The following is an 18,511-nucleotide window of genomic DNA, read 5'->3' on the forward strand; positions in this document are numbered from 1 at the left end:
ATGATCATTAAAAAACAAGATGAACTATTCTCTAAAATGACAGGGGGAGGGGTACGCTGTGGTTTCGGTCTCACGCTCCCCAAGCATAAGCTGCCTTTGTGACTTGCAGTACAATCTCAGAGGGGAGCCCTCCCTCCCTGAGACCTTTAAAATTTAATTTGACCTTGTTCTAAATTTATAGGCAACACTAAATTTGCATTCTCCTGTGTGAGAATATGGTGTCTTGATATTTAAGGATAGACTGGAGAGATTAACATGTTGTATAAAACCCCCATCGCTGCTTTGATTAATTATATAACTGTTACAAAGCTATATCTGCAATGTTTATTGCATTAACGAGCTCAAACATGAGCGAATTTGTGATTAAGCTCTGTGTTAATCAGACTTAATCACCTAATTGCAGCTTGCAATCTTGTCCAATGCTAGAAACTAATACCGCACATAATTTACTTTCCTTTCTTTCCAAAAACCAAAACAACTGGTTTTAAAATTCAACTCTCAAAAACAGCAGGCATAACATGAATAATGTGGCGGTCAAAGGTTGTTGCGTAAAGGATGTTGAGTCACTCACTCTCTTCAAACAGTAAGTCAAAACATGCTCTTTCAATTATGCACACGCCATACAGTAAAAAAAAAAAAGTAGCCGGAAAAACACTGAAACACTCAGCTTTGTGACAACAGCAACAGTCCCCTTACTTTTACATTTCTGTGACTTCACTTCCTGCCTTCTGTAAAAATACCTTAATTGGCTAAAATTGATGATTGACAAGTAGGATTTTTGCTTATTTTCCTGTTCCAGGCAAATTTACAATCACCCTTTTTTACCAAGTTACATGAGATTTACCAGGTGATATTGTGTTCTCAACAAAGAGTGTCAAGACATAGTTTTATCAAGTAAACTTAAAGGTGATAGGTATTCTTACGTTTACTTCATTGAGTATAAAACAGAGCACCCATATAGACTGACGATACAATACACACAAAGAAATAGTGGGCGTAAACTTTGACCTCAACAGCTTCCATGTGACATCACGGTATGAACTGTGCATTAAGTATTAAGGTACGGTCGCATTAGATGTTTGCCCTACAAATATTCACCTCATCCCTAATTCATGTATCCTGAAGAAGCAGAATAAACTAATTCAAACAGAAGTTGTCCCTGTTTCATGTGGCTGGAGTTCACCTTTGTTCAACCTTTACCTTGCAGATGTGCAGCACCAGGTTGGCCAACAGAAACATTGATGAACTATGTCTGCACGAAAATTTTCACTCTGGTGTTTCATCCCCAGGCTTAGTTTATTGTCAACATTGCTGCAAACTAAAGCATTAGTTCAAAGTCTAAAGTTTGTGAGCATTCTTTTCAATATTTATTATGACCCACATCCAAAGGGTGACATCACGTTATGTTTTAGGACTGTGTGCATGGCAATTTTGCCTCACACCTGGAGGACTGCAGTGTGAAGAGAGCATACTTTTTAGATTAGAAAAGTTACAGGTTTTATTTACCAAGTATCTCAATTCTAATACTGTTCGAGTGGCGTGTGGATGAGGGGTTCAGATACAGTTTGACGATACACACGGCACTCCCTTCTGCCCTCTAGATTCTATCGTACTTGTACACAATTCTAAATATCTTATAATATGACCGAGCAATGTTTTAATATACAGAAATGTACATATGCTAAATTGGTGCAAACTACCAGCCTGCTTAATACTAGAAAACACATTCATTCGGTTGGAGGATCAAAAGCAGTCCACATATCATGCCAGTCAAACAACCTTTGACATGTTGATTTCTTGATTAAGGGGAAAACATGAATAACCAAGCTTCATCATTTACCATTTTGCTGGCTTTGATCTCAGGGATGCAGTTGTCAAATTCAGTCATGTTCAGAAAACCAGACAACTGGAGTTTTTCATCACGAGATTTTAAATGTTTGGAAAATATGTCACTTATTGTTAATCAGCACATCAAGGGGAAATTAACCATTATGCTGTAGGAATATATTGCTGGTGTGAGTGAGGGGTCAGTTCTTTGGTCTGGAGTAATTACAGATTAACATCTGCATTTAGAGACCATGTGCACTTCCCTTGAATCCCTGATTAAAACAAATGAGGCAAATAATTGGAAGGGTGGTCAGTGTTTACAGGGGTGAGATCTACCTTGAGGCCTTTCACATATCCAAACACACGACTGAAGTTGTACAGTTTGATTTCAGGAGATGGATCAGGATGTAACAACCTTTTGTTCAATGATTAATACGTTTAAAGGGCCATCGCCGTAATGGAAGTAATGACGGAAGAGGAGACTTTTATTTTTTTTACTGGTTAATGAAGTGATAGTGACATCTTCAGGGGCGAGATAACACTGCAGTTGAGGGATAAAGCTACGTCAGCATTGCACGACGTGGAAGATGGAGCGGGGGAGGCTTGACGATGACGTCACGTTTAAAGGTATTACCCTTCAAAGTAAGAGCGTCTATTTACAGTATCGCTTCCAGCCTCACATTTGTAAACTAACACACGCTAAACATCCACAGATTATACATTTTTACTCCAAGTGCTATGCTTTTAAAGCCCACCCACGTGACATACAATGAAATAAATATCAAGCACACCTTTATTTCGAAGTGATACTCCTAAAGCTGTTGGCTGGCTGGATGCAGGGATTTTTCTGTCTGTGATATGGAGGCAGGCGGATGGTCATGTGAGCGTTTTAAGGATGCATAATGACGGATGTTGCATGGCATGATAATTAAAATACAACCGTGCTCTCACATTTGTGAGGTTACGTTTAAAAGTCCGCTGCCGGTAGCGAGGTATTTCTCTTTCGGGACGGCTGGACTTGGCTCCAAAAATCAGGCTGCTACAGTGGCTGTCGGGCAGTAGCTCACCAGCCAGCCACATCAGCACCGCTGAGATTAGCTCGCCACGTTAGCGTCAGTGTAAGAGAGCTGTCTCTGTGGTGTCGACGTGGGCTTTGAAAGCTGTTTCAGGTCGTCGGGCTGAAAACATGACGCCGTCTTAACGTGTCAATGTCTGTCTTGCAGAGATTTTCGTCATGGCAGACAGTATCATGAGCAAGGCTGCGACCATGGAGATCCCCATTAACAGCAATGGAGACACAGGGACTCTCCCAGAGGATGACAGCCTGGAGCAGGTCGGTCATGGTTTCTCTCACCACACTGACACTAATCTTATGATAAGATACAGAATTGCATGTTGTGGTCAGTTTATTGTCCTCTTTTGCTTTACACGACAGCACAGTCCAGGGCTAAGGCTGGTTAGGCCAAGTGTTACCTAACCATGCACAGGCCCGTTTATGTATTAAAGTAATACTGTGAGCCACTATAATAAATAATAAAAGAACACATGAGAACGTCCCATGTGTGCCATCTGTGTGCAGGTTGGTCAGAATAATTCAGTTTACAAAACTTTTTTTTTTTTAAACTGCACGGTTTCTTTACCTTTGAGGTGAAGAACTTCTCTTTTTTCATAACTTATCAGGAATATGCTATTTCAAATTGTAGAGTATTTTATCATAATAATAACTACATTGGCTTAATTATATTCAAATTAACAATGTAAAACCAAAAGTACCAGTTCTATGGGTCTTTTTTTTTTTTTTTTAATCTTTCCATGTCATCATCAAGGGTATTTTTAAGTCGCCCTGTACTTTCCATGTAAATTCCGAAAAATATGTTAATACTTTTTGCCTTTTAAACCATATTTATTGCCTATAATTATTTCTGTATATCTATCAGGACCTACAGCAGGTGATGGTGTCTGGACCCAACCTGAACGAGACCAGCATTGTCTCCGGAGGTTATGGAGGACCAGCAGGGGGCATCATTCCAACCAGCACCATCAAAGGTACTGCTGTCGGAGCAGACTGTTGTTGATGTTTCAAAGTAGTTTGCTCTGCAAAAGATATCTCAAAGTTAAAGGTCCGTTAGGAGTTGCCGTATCATAAGCTCAATATTATGCTAATATCTATTCATCAGTTTAATAGATTGTCCAGCAAGACAGATGAACCTGCAGTTACTTTGCCTGGTGCTGACGTACATGTCTTTAAATAGCTCTGTTCAATCCACCTCTCTTTTCTACCCATCTGTCTATTGTCAACTGCAGGCTGTCATGAGCTGTGCCAGAGATCTGTCACTGTTGTGGCAATCCTTAACTGAAAGAGGTCGATACTTAATGCACCTTTAAGAAACCACAGCAAGAGCTTTTCCTCCATGTGTTTTAATTTGCCACTAGAGCTGCTGACCTCTAGGCTCCTGGTCTATATTACAAACATCCATATCCCATAGGACCTGCAGTTTGCTTCAACCCTGAGTATCTGGACAGAAGACGAGCCCCTGCCCCAGGACCAGGTGGCTGTGTATATTAATGACTGTTTTTATTCGTTTTCTTAGTTAAGCTTTATGTGTTGGTCTGCTGTGGCCCTCTTATAGGTTTTGGTATTGCTTGACTGAGGGAATTGTATGCAAGTTTGCTTGTACCTTTTCAACTCACAGCTTTGGCAACAAGAAATGTTTTGGCAGCTTTCAAGAGTAGGGATGCACTAACGTGATATCACAGGGCTGCCACTTGAAGTGTTGTATTGATGGCTAATAAGGACGTCCTCTTTCGTAATGTGAAATGCACTTTGGATGACTATTTTGTTACTTGGTACCTAATTTTCATCCCATTAAGTATATTTTCATCTGCATGACAAACCTGCATGGTGGATTATTACTACATCCAAACCCTTTTAACCCCTACTTGTTATGTATCATCCATCATGGAGCCTAACATTTTTCTTTCAGTCTACATACTCTCCTGTCCAGCTGCATATCTCATTGCCAAGCTCCTCTGAAACATTTCACCAGTCATTTTTAACGTGTCTTCCGCTCATTCTTCCTCTTTATCACCACCATGCTCATTTCAGACATTCGCATGAAATCCAGGGGTGTTAACTTGCCTAAAAGTCAGTCTGCAGCCAGTCGACTTGCCCAACACACAGACCAGCATCCAGGTACCACCATGCTCATCACCATGTCCACACTGTCCTCACTTATTGTCCTTACCCATGCAATGTCTGTGAACCACTGCCTAGTTAACTATAATGGACAAACATGAAGTTTAGTGTACATTATTTCTTTTCTTTTTCTCTTTTAGGGTCATCGAACCACAACACTAATTCAACTGAAGAAGTGTCTCGTGGTGTAGCAGTGGAGAAACTGGACAGTGTAAAGAAATGGGGCTTAAACACATACAAGGTAGTTATGCACTATGTAGATACTTTTTTTTTTTTTTTTAAATGATAAAATTCATAATTTTGTCCAGTAGATCATTGCTTGCATTACCCCGATAACCATCTGACATCACGCTTATCTATAATGTGCATATATGTGGTTTATTATGTATACTACTTTCTTATTTCTGCCACACAGATAACATTTACTTTACTGAAATAGCAGTTGAGGAGTATATATTCTGATTTTATCTAAAAAAATAAATAAATAAATAAACTGGGGACACTCACGCACAGGTTTTTCCAAGCCTAAGCATGTACACTGTGTGCTGGGTTTAATGTAATCTCTGTTCATATTTACCTTGCAGTGTACGAAGCAGATGTTCTCCGAGAGGTTTGGCCGAGGCTCACGAACAGTAGACCTGGAACTCGAGGCTCAGATCGACGTGTTGAGAGACACCAAGAGCAAGTACGAAAACATTCTCAGACTGGCCACTGCGCTCATCGGCCATTTTGAAAGCATGGTGCAGACGCAACAGGCTCTAGGGGACACCTTCACCGACCTCAGCCAGAAGTCCCCGGAGTTGCAGGTGTGGTATTGCCAATGCTCTCCTTGTGAAGTGAACATGAAGTTATCAGGTAAAACTGAAGAAATGTTTATCTCCGCAGGATGAGTTTGGGTATAATGCAGAAACACAAAAGCTGTTGTGTAAGAATGGCGAGGGGCTACTTGGTGCCATCCACTTCTTCGTGTCTAGTGTCAACACCCTGGTCAACAAAACAATGGACGATACTTTAATGACCATAAAGCATTATGAAAACGCAAGGTAAGAAAACCTGTAATCTTTTTAGGGAGTTAAATAATATAGTATGAGTGCCTGTGGGGTGATCACCTGGGAAATGACTGTGGCTGCCTTGACTGTTGTGTGCAGACTTGAGTTTGATGCCTATCGGTCTGATCTGGAGGAGATGAGTTTGGGTCCAAGAGATGCAGCTACCATGGTTCGCATTGAGATGGCTCAGCATGACTACCAGCTCCACAGAGACAAATATGAAAGGTTGCGCAGTGATGTCACCATCAAGCTCAAATTCCTGGAGGAAAACAAGGTATCGTTTACAATTTTGATATTTCCAAGAAAGTGCAGCATGTTTAGAGAGTAACTGCCCCAGAAATGTTGTTTTTGTCAAGCGCCAGTGGTTACACTTCTCACTATGCTGTGGTGGTGTGGTTACAAATGCTCAAATTTCAGCACACCCCAAAGTCAGGGATGACTGTAGCCGGGTGTGGTCCAAGCTGTCACACAAAATTGCTTTGAAATATTCAATGTGAAAGTGGGCCAAAATAAAAAAAATTGAACAAGTTGAGGAATTAGACTAGATGGAGCATGTTGTGATGTATTGCTCTGATGTTGGTTTCTCACACCGTATTCATTTGTTTGTAGTGTAAATGTAATTCATGTTACTGTGTTAAGTCGGCCCATATACAAATGCTGCTTTCAACTGGAGATCAACGGTTATCATTTTTATCGCAGCATTGTTCAAATATGCTGTAAATGTTTAAAAAGTACTGATACACACACTGAAATAATTGTACCAACTTTGATCTCGAAAACCACAAAAAAAATATATAAAATATTACTAAAATATCTTAAAAAGCCTGTTTGATGTGCAAGAATACATGTGTAAGTTATTTTTAGGTTGATTCCCCAGAAACTATTCTGAGGAGCAACTTGTGAACTTGATTTTAATAGATGTTTGCAGGATGTGCTTGTATGTAAACACTTGAAACGGTGTTTGTAATGGGTCAAACTTCTTTCTTTTTTTTTCTTCTAGGTGAAGGTGATGCACAAGCAGCTGCTTCTCTTCCATAATGCTATCTCAGCTTACTTTGCTGGCAACCAGCAGCAGCTGGAACAAACTCTAATACAGTTCAATGTAAAGTTAAAGCCCCCCGGATCAGACAAGCCATCCTGGCTGGAGGAGCAGTAATGAGCACCCAGCAGTCAGGTGTTTGAGGTGTATACTGACATAGGTGAAAAGCGTGCATTGATGTTAGACGGACACGAAAGAAATGCATAAAGGAGTACATAGTAGGATCAGTAGCAGACAGAGATTATCTCTTTTGTAATGTTTCTTGCATCATTTATTACATAGAACAATGATTTCAGTTGTATTTAGGATTTTTATGTTAAATCACAAAATTACCTTTTCTTATTTTTTTTGTTAGCACAATCCTTTACGTGTATATCATGTATTTATGCATAGGACAGTCAACTATTGTGGAGATCCCCCTTGGCCGTTTTGCACACTCATTATTTTGTTTTTGTTTTTTAAATGTTGTCAAAAGTTATCTTTAATATTTCTGTGTATATAAAATGAGAGGAATTCCACAAATCAGACATGCAATTTACAGGATACTGTTCAAAATATTATGAAATATCCTCTGAAATTGTCTTTATTTTCTTTATGCATGACTGAAACCATATTCTCCAAAATCAGGAAATGGCATCATTTTCAAAGTTTTCCCACTATGCTGTCACTATGTGGAATACCTGCCTGAAAGGTCAGTTTACAGTTTACATAGAAGGGAAAATATATATAGTGAATATAGTGATTTTCTCTAACCTAATATACAATCAGAATTAGTTTGATCTCCTAAATTTTGAATACCTTCAGGAACAGTATGCCATGAATCCAGCACCGTTGTAAGTATCTCTCTTTTTTACTCCAGTGTTTACACATTGAAACAAACCTGAGAAAGAGAAGTTATTCAGCATCAATCCATACAGATGCTTTAATAATCAATACAAATATCTCAACTATCATAAAGACATCCAAATCGCAATGTAGCACAGAGCCTGTGTCTGTTTGACAGCGTTACAGTAGGAGGTGTGCATCTCTAACTTTGAGACTTATTCTTCAAGTCTCAAATATTACAATACAAATAGTGAACAGAAATACAGGAGCATGTGATATCACATGCACTTTACTAGACAATACCAATTTCAGTGTCTCTTCAAAGACAGAATGTTTGGGTACATTTATCTTACTTTGTGTTATTTATCTACCTGTTTGTAACTTAACATCATATGTTAATTTGATTATTTGAAGTTCTTGTCAGCTGATCGTCTTTATCTTGTTCTGCATTTCCAATAAAGTCTGCTGGATGTTTTGTTCCACTTCACTGTGCGGTTGACACAAGTCTGTCAATTTGGGTGGAATTCACAATATGTCCACAAAAAAAAAATTAAAAAAAATAAATAAATCATAATATATGTAATATGTCGATTATGCACATGATAATACAATATATCTATAAGACACTTTCCATGACTTACATTTCTTATTGACTTGACACCTTAATTAACCAAAATATTAAATTACAACAACTTACAAACTGACTTGAATCAGTTTTTTTTCCAAGTCACCTACATAGTGTAAATTCAGTTAGTGCTATGGTTTTATTTACTCTTACCTTCAATTTGAGTGGAGAATCCAGCACATCCAAATCCAAGGAGCTGCTCCTCCACTCACAGCAGCAGTTGCCATTTATCTCATGATGTTATATCACTATTCTAATTTAAATGTTTACATTCTAGTTTCTAATACATGATTATTTTTTTTTCTCCGTAGTTTATTTAACCCACTCATTCTAATAACAATGAACAAAGTTATGTTCAGTTTAAGCTGGCACAGGAAAAGAAAGTACACTCACTGGGGGATAACCACCAAAGCACATACAATTCTGATTATACCGTAGCCTATGTCTAACTAACAAACTTTGAAGCAGTGAAACAACTTTATCTTTTCAATTTAGCTGGCTTACATACTGGACTTTGCTTGTTTTTCTTTGTTTAAACTGCTTCTTAGAGCATTTGTGCAGGGGCTCGGCGCCCTCTACTGAAGCCATACCCGCATCCGGGTACGCCCCCCCTGATCTGAAGACTGAAGCTGCTTTTTAATGAACTCTCCAAATGGTGTCAAAGTACAGAAACAATTTCTAAAATGAATCATATCTATAAACCAAACAAAGAAAACTCTTAACGAGACAATATTTGACCATTAAACACGGAAATGTGACAAGACTGTCCCCTCCTCCTCCTCCCCCACACTATTAGGCACGAACATGGACTCTCCCACCGGACCAGGAAGCGCACACAGACGCGGCAGACGGACAACGTGCTGCTTGAGACGGCGTTAGGATACATTTGTGATGTGATGATAACAACCCGTAAAAAAAAAAGACACCTAATCATCCCCGGTCCCTCTCTTCCCTGAAGGGGGATATCCCAGCCTCCCCTTCTAACAGCAACTGCTCCATACTTAGTTGTCTTCACTGCTGGGAACATTAAAAAAAGAAAAAAAAAAGTGATTTACAGGGAAGGTTTAATCCCTACTTGTATTCCTGCATGGTCGTCCACACCCTCTGACACAGGTGAGAGTCATCAGTCATTACAATTTACAGTTAATCAGCAAAAGTTGCAATTCTGAGGAATCCCTGATTCTGCTGTCGTCATTCCCAGATGAGCATCTGTTCCTTGCTGCTAATTGACCAACCTGCAAACGCACAAACACCAGTCTGGCCATCAGCCATAATGTTTGTCCAAAGTATGAAGCTTTTTTTTTTTTTTTTCCCCCTCAAAACTTTTTAGTCATTTATTTACTCGCCAGGTGATTAACATGTGTTATGTATAAGATAACGCACCGTGTTTAGTGGATCAATATGAGAAATCGATAGGCTTTCCTTATCAGTCCGGAAATATATCCCACAAACCCAGAGGACTTCTCACCTACTGGGCTCATGGCAGCCGGTCACAAACTCCAGCCAATAAACCTGGAAAAAAAAAAAACCCAGTAGGTGTAATCCCACAATTCCTCCTGCTGGGAAGGTGTGGGCTGTCCTTGACATACACCAGGTGAGTTACCTGGGCGTGTCGCTTCCACGCAGGCAGTTTCGACACTCTTTTCTAACGCTATCCAGTTTAATGCCTGCGTTTGAATTTTCAACAAGTGGACGAAAGAAAAAGACACAAAAAAGGGAAACATGATAACGGAGGCTCCGCTGAGTCCTTTGCAAAGGTAAGTTGTCTTTTTACTTCCTGATCTGTATCTGAAAATAATTTAGAAACACTGTTTTAGCTGCTTATTTAAGATTTGTTATTTAAATTTGTTTTGGGTTTTAGTTCACATGGGCTTATTTACCAAATAGTATAAGCCACTGGAGTAATTTACAAACTGAATGCTCAATAGCTAGTTATTTACAGTTTCTTCTAAGGTGACAGCTTGTCAGAATGGTCACAGATTTACTTCTTTGTTATGATTCTAAAGTGTATCATAGATTAAGATGTTTTTTTATAAGTTGCAAGAACCCTTTATGAGGATAATACAGCAGAGGGTAAATAATTGCATGTACTGTGAGGAAAGTGAATGCTTTGTCCTGTGTGAAGCACTGCTGCTCACTATTGTAGTGCACAGTACATGGGTGTATTTGTAACTGCGTCCGCACCCTGTTCTGTTTCTTTTAGTCTGAATGAATCAACCTAACTGACAACATCTTGGATCACTCCAACATAAATGGCTTCACCACAGTCCAACAACAGCATTAATTAAGAACGGCTTATACTTCACTGCAAATTCCTGAAGCTGAAGTCCTGCCTGTATGTGTGGCTGGGATTTTGACTGCATCCCAAATCTCCTGCGAGGTTCTTGTTAAAAGATGCAACCAGGAGGTCCTCCTGCTCCTCCACCACCTCCTCCACCTCCACCACCACCTCCTCCACCTCCACCTCCTCCACCTCCACCTCCTCCACCTCCACCTCCAGCTCCGGGCCTTCCTCCATCCTTACATGGCCTCATTGCCAAGGGAGAGCACCGGCGCTCCAGGATGCGCAATTTCAACTGGGAAACCCTTCCCAAACACAGCGTGATAGGAAAGCACAACATCTGGACAGCAGATGAGACTGATGGGCAGTATGAGCTGGACACTGATCACATGGAGGAGTTGTTCAGCCACAAGCAGGGCCAGCAACAAATCAAGGCCCTGAAGCGCCAGAGTGTGAGGGGTCTGCCAACTTCTGCCACAGGAGGGGAAATGGTGAGTACAGCCAGCCAGAGTATACAGGTGTCACATGTCACCAACTTAACTTCAAAGGGTTCTTAGCAGTAGATTCAAATGATTGGTATTTGCTGCATAATGGTGAGATAAGGAGGCAAGTTCTTTTGACCTGGACTGATTTGTTGTTTCTGGTTATGCATGCGAGATAAGCAAGAAGCATCCTTACAATGTTTAACTCTTTCAAATCCTATGTATTGTCATTGGTGGTGATGAGCTAAACAGAGGAGATCATTATCCACATACAATAGTGGATCGGTTGCTATAACAAAAAATGGTTTCTCACATTGCATTGCCGAAATGTTAATAAAAACATCATGCTATGTCTGTATTCGAGACATTCTGTATTGATGTAGAATCACTCAATACATGGGTGTTGTCTCACTATTCTTTGTATTTGTTTGCTCAAGGCAGGTATAATTGCATCCACATACAACAGCCGCCGGTACAGTAGCCTACTTATGCTCTAAGATGTTGTCTATAATAAACTGCATGTATTTGCATTTGATTAACGGATGTAGATCAATCAACCTTTGTCCAAAAACAGTTGAAAGAAATCTGTGACTAAATTTGACTTTGTTTGTAAATTTGACCTCTCTGTAAAAGAGACTCAGAGGAAATGCACTACTGGTACAAAAAGGTATCTTTACCCTGATAGTTATATTATCTTAACCTTTGGAATCCACAGTCTCTTTGGAAAGCTGAGGTATCTGTGACACAAAACACACTGCTGAAGCCAATAATGAAATTATCTAAGCAACTGACAAGCTGATTGTACTCGGGCCTGTTTCCCTTCCCAGGTTTCCGTCCTCAGCTCCAAGAGGAGCATGAACATTGGAATTTTCCTGAAGCAATTCAAGCGGTGAGTCATTGGCAGTATTCGTAAGGTGTGATTGGTTTTGCACAATAGTCACCCCGTGTTACAGTGCAGAACAACACGGGATGAGGCAGACAGATTTGTCTGCAACATGGCTACATCATGTTCAGAAACATTTGAAAGCCTGCATGTTCCAGCAGGTCTGATGTACACTGTTCAACAGCTCCAACAGGTTACGTCTCTCAGGTATTTAGTTCAGATTAGGTAATGTGTGTGTATTGTAAATGTGTTTCTTAAGGCTATTTAGCACACACAACAAATCTACAGTAGCAGGAAGTGGAAAAATATTATATAATTCTTAATGCCCTAAAACATTTGTCATCAAACTGACAGAAATGTCACCAGCAGGCCAACAAAGCATTTGGATGTACACATTATTCTATCAATTAAGTCTGTCGACCCAAAAATGTTTTTCTCTCTGTTTCAAACACATATTTTTGGCAAAGGATATTCCATCATTCTCGTCCTGTACAAGATGAACTTTTCTGAGGATTGAAATTAGAAGTGTTGTGACTCTGCTCAGCGATTTGAGCAGGTAGAGGCTTGTTGGTCTCAGCAGAAGTTTTCTGAGCAGTGTGTTAACGTAGACACACTGCTCATGAGGTGTCCTAACCCTAAACAAATACTAAAAACATTAAGATAAGTGATAACCACTGAACTGAATCCTATCTCTCTCTCCACCTCTATCTACAGGCCTTTAAAAGACATGATTGAAGAAATTAAAACAGGAAATAGTCTCGGGTTTGGTTCTGGAAAACTGCGAGAGTTGTGCAAGATGCTGCCAGATGAAGGGGAGGTACTTGAGTCAGCTACTGATTTTTCTTTTCTTTTTTTTGTTTCATGTAAATCTTAGAACATGGTTGCTTGTAATTTTCCCTCAAAATAATCTGTCTGTAAGATTCAGAGGCTTTATTTTCCATGAATGCAGGTGAAGCAGCTGGTGGGTTTTAAAGGAGAGCTCTCTGCTCTTCCTGAAGCAGATCTCTTTATGGTAATGCTGGTCAAAATTCCCAGGTAAGCTACATGAATGTATTCCATAAATTTCATTTTTTATTTCCTGGTGCTGGTTTACTAATGATGAAAACTTTGTGTCTGGTAGTTATGAGGAGCGTCTGAGCAGCTTATTGCTGAAAGAGGAGTTTTCCCCCCTCATGGATGAAATGAAAGAATTAATTGGGACTTTGACAGCTGCTGGAAGTGGTATTGTTTGTTTTCCTGGATAATAGATGAGACTCAACATATTTTTAGCAAGAAAAGAAACCCATTCAGTCTTGGAAACAACCACATATGTCTTCTTTTAGAGCTGCTAGAGTCGGATCATCTCCATTCTGTCATCCGTCTGGTACTGAAGACTGGAAATTACATGAACGCTGTAAGTGTATGATATGTGATGGGGAAGTCTTGGATGACATTCGTTTGTTTTTGTGCATCTCTGATCTCAATTAATTTGTTTGATCACAGGGTGGCTATGCAGGCAGTGCAATTGGCTTCCGAATGTCTTCTCTGCTGAAGCTAGTGGATACCAAAGCAAACAAACCTGGAATGAATCTCATGCATTATGTCGTGATGGCAAGTAGCTTACTTTTATCTGATTGCAATGTAGTCACTTTGTCTATTGTAATATATGTTTAGAGAATGTGATTTTTATACAAACGTTTGTTCACCACAGCAAGCCCTGAAGGCAGATGGGGCCCTGCTTAAATTTCCAGATCAACTCAAACACATTGAAGCTGCAGCAAAGTAAACAGCTTTTAAAATGTACACGGTATATTTGAACTCTTTTTATTTACTGTAACAACACAAATAATCTCTTTTTTTTTTTTTTTTTTTTTTTTTTTTTACTTTTAGAATAAATAAAGGTGACATTGAAGCAGAGTTTAAAAGACAGGTAAAGAATGTACAAGATGCCAAAGCAGACACCTTGAAGCAGGAAGACCTACGAGTACAAATGGAGGATTTTCTAAAGGTGAGCAATTCTTTTTTCAGGAAATTCACTCCAGTTTGTGTCAATTTCGATGATGAATAAATGTTCTAATATTTTGGGTTGGAATCCAATTAGGCAGCTGAGGTTTGCTTGGCAGAAATAGAGACTGAACTTCAGGAATTGCAGACAGTAAGTGACTCTGTGGCAGAGTACTTCTGTGAGGACCCCAAGAAATTCCAACTGGAGGAGTGTTGCTCCATTTTCAACTCCTTTTGTGAGAAATTCATGCGGGCCATGCAGGTAAGCCTTTATACTGGCGTGTTCAATTGCTAATGTAAAAAAATAAATAAATCTTTTTGCTCTATTAATTGTGTGATTTATTTATTTTTTTCTGCAGGAAAACAAGACGAGAGAGATGGCAGATGTGAAACGTAGACACAGAGACAGATTACAGAGCACCGTCAAGCGCAGGTCTACAGCTACCTGCTCCACTAGAGACAAGGAAATGGATGACATTGCATTAGAGTCCGTACTACAGAATCTCCTCACCAATCGCGTCTCTCGGCGGAGAATTGGGAGGCCCTCATCCACTAATGGAAGCCCCACCAGTGTCAGCCCTAATAGCCCTATCGGGAGCCTATCAGAAATGACTTCTCAGACAAACCTCCCCATTGGAAAGCCAAAGTGTGCAGACTCTTTTAGAGCGAAAGAGATGGGCAGAAAAGAATGGAATTCAGCAGCTGAACTTAGAACTCAAAATAAAGCCCCGTCAAATATGGAGGACAACAAAGCAAAAGGTGGCATTCATCATGAAGAAGAGGCGAAAACCTCCAGAGGAGAGGACTCTAGAGGATGTACACACCCAGTCACTAGGACTGCGAGCATCACCTCCACAGTTAGATCTTTCTCCGCCACCACTGATGATGATGAGGACGATCTGCAGGGCAATAATGAGGAGGAGGCCCAAAAGTTACGTGAAACCTCTATAAAAGTTTTGCGTTATCAGAATAGCCGTGGCAGTGTCTCATCTGGGGAATATTCTTTTGAAAATCAAAAATCTCCGCGTGCAAGACCCACCATGTCTCGTCAGCGCACCGTTGATGAGGACACAGTGAGTCATCCTGAAAACCTGGCCAATGAGGATTTGGTTAGACTTTCACTTCCTCCTCAATCCTCCTCAAAACATAACCTCGGCCGCCGCCATACTCTACCTACCAAAGTCCCTAAAACGGAAGAGGAGGAAGATAATCTTTGGACTCGGCCTACAGTCAGAACCCCAAATCCTGAGGCACAAGTAAAAGGAACATTGTCAGAAGAGGGTGCTGAATACATTCCCTTTAAACCATTGTTTGATTTTACTGATATTTCTCACAACTTAAAAAAATCAGGTGCACATGACCAGAATTCTCCATCAGCAGTAAAGAAAAGCAAGCCAACAGTTTCTTCAGCCCATGTTTCAGATGAAGGGTTTCTGGAGCACAGCAAAGAGGGCAAATCAGTAGAGCCCACAGGCAACCACCTACAAAAAAATAATGAAAATATTCCCCCCAGGAGTATGTGGTATAAGACTGAAACATCTGGATTTTTTAGCTTTTTTAAACGCCTTGGAGATATGAGCAAACCGCACGACAGCAAGGAAACTGCCCATAAAGGTGCTGGTTCTGGTGTGTAAGCTTTAAAATGTATAATCTTTAAAAAGCTCATAGAATTTTAGTGTTACTTGCAATTAACTCATTCAAGGTATAGGATGGCTGGTTGCCAGGGTAACGATATTGTTTTACCTTTAAGGTTAATTTACAAATTGATACTGAGGTTGATTTGAGAGAAAGTTCTAGGAAAGTGGTTGAGACTGTTTTTGTTGAGAAAAGGCTATTTTACAAGTTGCACCACTAGATGGCAGAATGTAACAGTAAAATGAAATTAGAGGCGTTGTGGCGTTTCAGGCAATCTTTATATTGCCTAGTTAACGAGATATAACTAAATAAAGATGGGCTCACTCACTGTAACACATTTTATCTTAATTTTATCGAAGCGAACGTCATGGTATTGTCCTCTAAAGTTGAATTAAAAACTTGCAGTGTGTGTTCTTTGTCAGAATTAAAATATACAACCTGGCAGAATGTACTGAGAAAGTGAATGAGTGTTGAGTGTGAAGGTAAGCGAGCTTAGAGATCAAACTGAATTGAAATTTTGGTTTGGTTGTTGTTTTTGATCAAAGTATTTGCATGTGTTCTACTGTATGCTTAAGTACAATATTGCTACTTTTCAGCTGTATTACGATAAATATATTTGCGTTCTGACTGTCAATAATGCAGAAGATTGTGGTTGCTTTCAGGGTCTTACTCAATTCAACCATTGTTTCAGATGTTAAATGGGTCAGTGTTTACAAAGGAAGGCTTGATTTCTGAGCAAAGCTGAACCATGGACGGTCCAGAGCAGAGTAAAGGGTGCTGATCCCAAATTAACTTGAGAAGAGATTAACATAGTTGAGGGGCTAACACCTGATTGTGATGGAATGTACCATCTTGTGACACCTCCAGATACAGCAGCAGCACTATTAGCTGGGAACGGTCGAAGGTCAGAGAGGCCACAGCTTGTTCCATTATATAAAGGAGTTCATAGTGGAAGTTCAACTACTGGCATCTTTTAGCAGTTGATTTACAATAGTTAGGCGTTTGGTGCTCTGTTAGGCCGTCGGACTTCAGTGTAACTATGAAGTAATGAAAAGGTATCTTCTGTTTAGTGTTCTCAACTGAAATGATCTGAATGCTTTTTGTCTTTCTTTGTGATAGATTATTTATAACACTGAGATGCATGGCCCCTGAAATTATAGCGATGTAAAGACTATTGTTCCAATTTGTGAGTTGTCATGTTGTTCTTTGTCGCATATCAGTCGTGAATAAATGAGTTTTACGTTATATATAACGTATAATATAATTGCTAAGTTGTGCTGGTCACTCTACTCACCAAAGTATATTAATTTATATTTACAAATCACGTGTGTGATGACACCGCCTACATTGTACTAAAGGATGCAGGTTTTGCCTATCTGCTCCACTCATGATGAGCTTGTGTTGGGGTATCATAGTCTGAACTGGACAACAACAATATAGTTCTTCATTTATGTAGCTATGTAACAACTCTATATTAAAGAGGAAACAGAAGAGTAGCTCTCCTTAATGCTGTTTAAACATGAGCTGTACAATTATTCTTAAAATGAACATGTCACGTGATCATAAAAACAGTTTCCAGTGTGATGACTGGCTGTATAATTGCATTATTGTGCCAGCTTTAAGTCTGATGTTATTAGGTGTGGAACCTGCTCTATATTTGTTGTGCTGTAATGGCTGTGTACGACACTGTGCCTTGTTATTTGATGCACACATGCCATTATTTGATTGTGCTATTATTTCCATATCTACTACGAAGTATTTGCAATCACGAACATACATAAGAAAATAAAGGCCAATTTAATTAATTACATTTTTAATTTCCCCTGGCAAGCTTGACTTACTGTAATATTATATTAATATGTGATTAAGTACTTAGAAATTCTGATTCTTTATTATTTAATATGTTGCAAACCGTGTTATGAGATATTCAGGTTGTGTCAGTCTTGCCGGTGAGACAGACATGATTGTAAGTGTGTCCTGTTCACTGCTGTGCCAGGCTGCAGGAGCCATCTTGACTAAACTGGAAGCAGTCTCCATGGCAACTCCTCGTTGCGGAATAAAAAACCAGAGATGACTGTGTTTGCCCCTCACCCCAAGCCCCACCCCCAACAAACTCCTCACTGCATGCACCACCACAGCAGCCTCACACTGCACAATACATTATATTACAGTGCCATGTTTTCTATTCATAAGTCTTAACCTACAGATCCTAAATACTGACCACCCCGTTCAAATAAACCTTCAGCGAGAGATATAGCATCCATTGAGATTCAGCTTGAGTATATGGCTTTGTTCTTTAATTAGGCTACCCCTTTTTTTTTTTTTTTTTTTTTTTTTTTTTTTTTAACTGTTTTACACACAGCCTATCCTACTGCATTTTATATACTCCAGTAGACACATCCAGTGCCCTGACACCAACCCCATACCAACTCCTGACTCCACCCAAAGAATGCTATTACCAGAACTAGCAGGGCTCCCATGCTGAGTGAACACACCCATCCTCCTGCCTTCCCCAAAACTCTCTCATCACCCGGCCGCCAAAAACCTTACATAGTAATTAGAAAATCCCTGTTTACAATGAAAAGTGCAAAAGCAAATAGAGCTACAGGAGGTGAGTTCAAGCAGAATATAACATGAAACTTTCTGTTACACTGTTCAATCACTGAACTGCAGTTGGTTTCAAGAC

General features: G+C 39.7%; 2 protein-coding genes across 5 annotated transcripts; both read left to right on the forward strand.

Moving 5' to 3' along the window:
- The first annotated feature begins 2,638 nt into the window (after positions 1-2,638).
- Positions 2,639-8,423, forward strand: LOC138205406 (arfaptin-2-like). 4 transcript variants are annotated; one of them, XM_069161409.1, is made up of 10 exons: positions 2,639-2,707; positions 3,051-3,160; positions 3,765-3,873; positions 4,314-4,376; positions 4,934-5,020; positions 5,164-5,264; positions 5,608-5,829; positions 5,909-6,066; positions 6,172-6,346; positions 7,073-8,423. In XM_069161409.1, the coding sequence occupies exons 2-10, from the start codon at positions 3,062-3,064 to the stop codon at positions 7,226-7,228; spliced, it is 1,170 nt and encodes a 389-aa protein (XP_069017510.1). In that variant the 5' UTR covers positions 2,639-2,707; positions 3,051-3,061; the 3' UTR covers positions 7,229-8,423. The 4 variants fall into 4 exon arrangements, with proteins under 4 accessions (XP_069017510.1, XP_069017509.1, XP_069017511.1 ...); XM_069161408.1 differs by lacking the exon at positions 2,639-2,707 and adding an exon at positions 2,715-2,945; XM_069161410.1 differs by lacking the exons at positions 2,639-2,707; positions 4,934-5,020 and adding an exon at positions 2,715-2,945.
- Positions 8,424-10,205: 1,782 nt separating this feature from the next.
- On the forward strand, positions 10,206-17,407 carry LOC138205472 (FH2 domain-containing protein 1-like). The gene is made up of 12 exons (XM_069161503.1): positions 10,206-10,318; positions 10,765-11,333; positions 12,152-12,213; positions 12,922-13,024; positions 13,157-13,242; positions 13,328-13,428; positions 13,530-13,600; positions 13,690-13,797; positions 13,898-13,968; positions 14,077-14,194; positions 14,288-14,452; positions 14,550-17,407. Exons 2-12 carry the CDS (start codon positions 10,956-10,958, stop codon positions 15,822-15,824), a joined length of 2,538 nt encoding a protein of 845 aa, XP_069017604.1. The 5' UTR covers positions 10,206-10,318; positions 10,765-10,955; the 3' UTR covers positions 15,825-17,407.
- Positions 17,408-18,511: the final 1,104 nt, after the last annotated feature.

Source organism: Embiotoca jacksoni, unplaced genomic scaffold (assembly GCF_022577435.1).
Source record: "Embiotoca jacksoni isolate LCO1_2020_lvr unplaced genomic scaffold, fEmbJac1.0.p SCAF_28, whole genome shotgun sequence".
NCBI classification, from domain to species: domain Eukaryota; kingdom Metazoa; phylum Chordata; class Actinopteri; family Embiotocidae; genus Embiotoca; species Embiotoca jacksoni.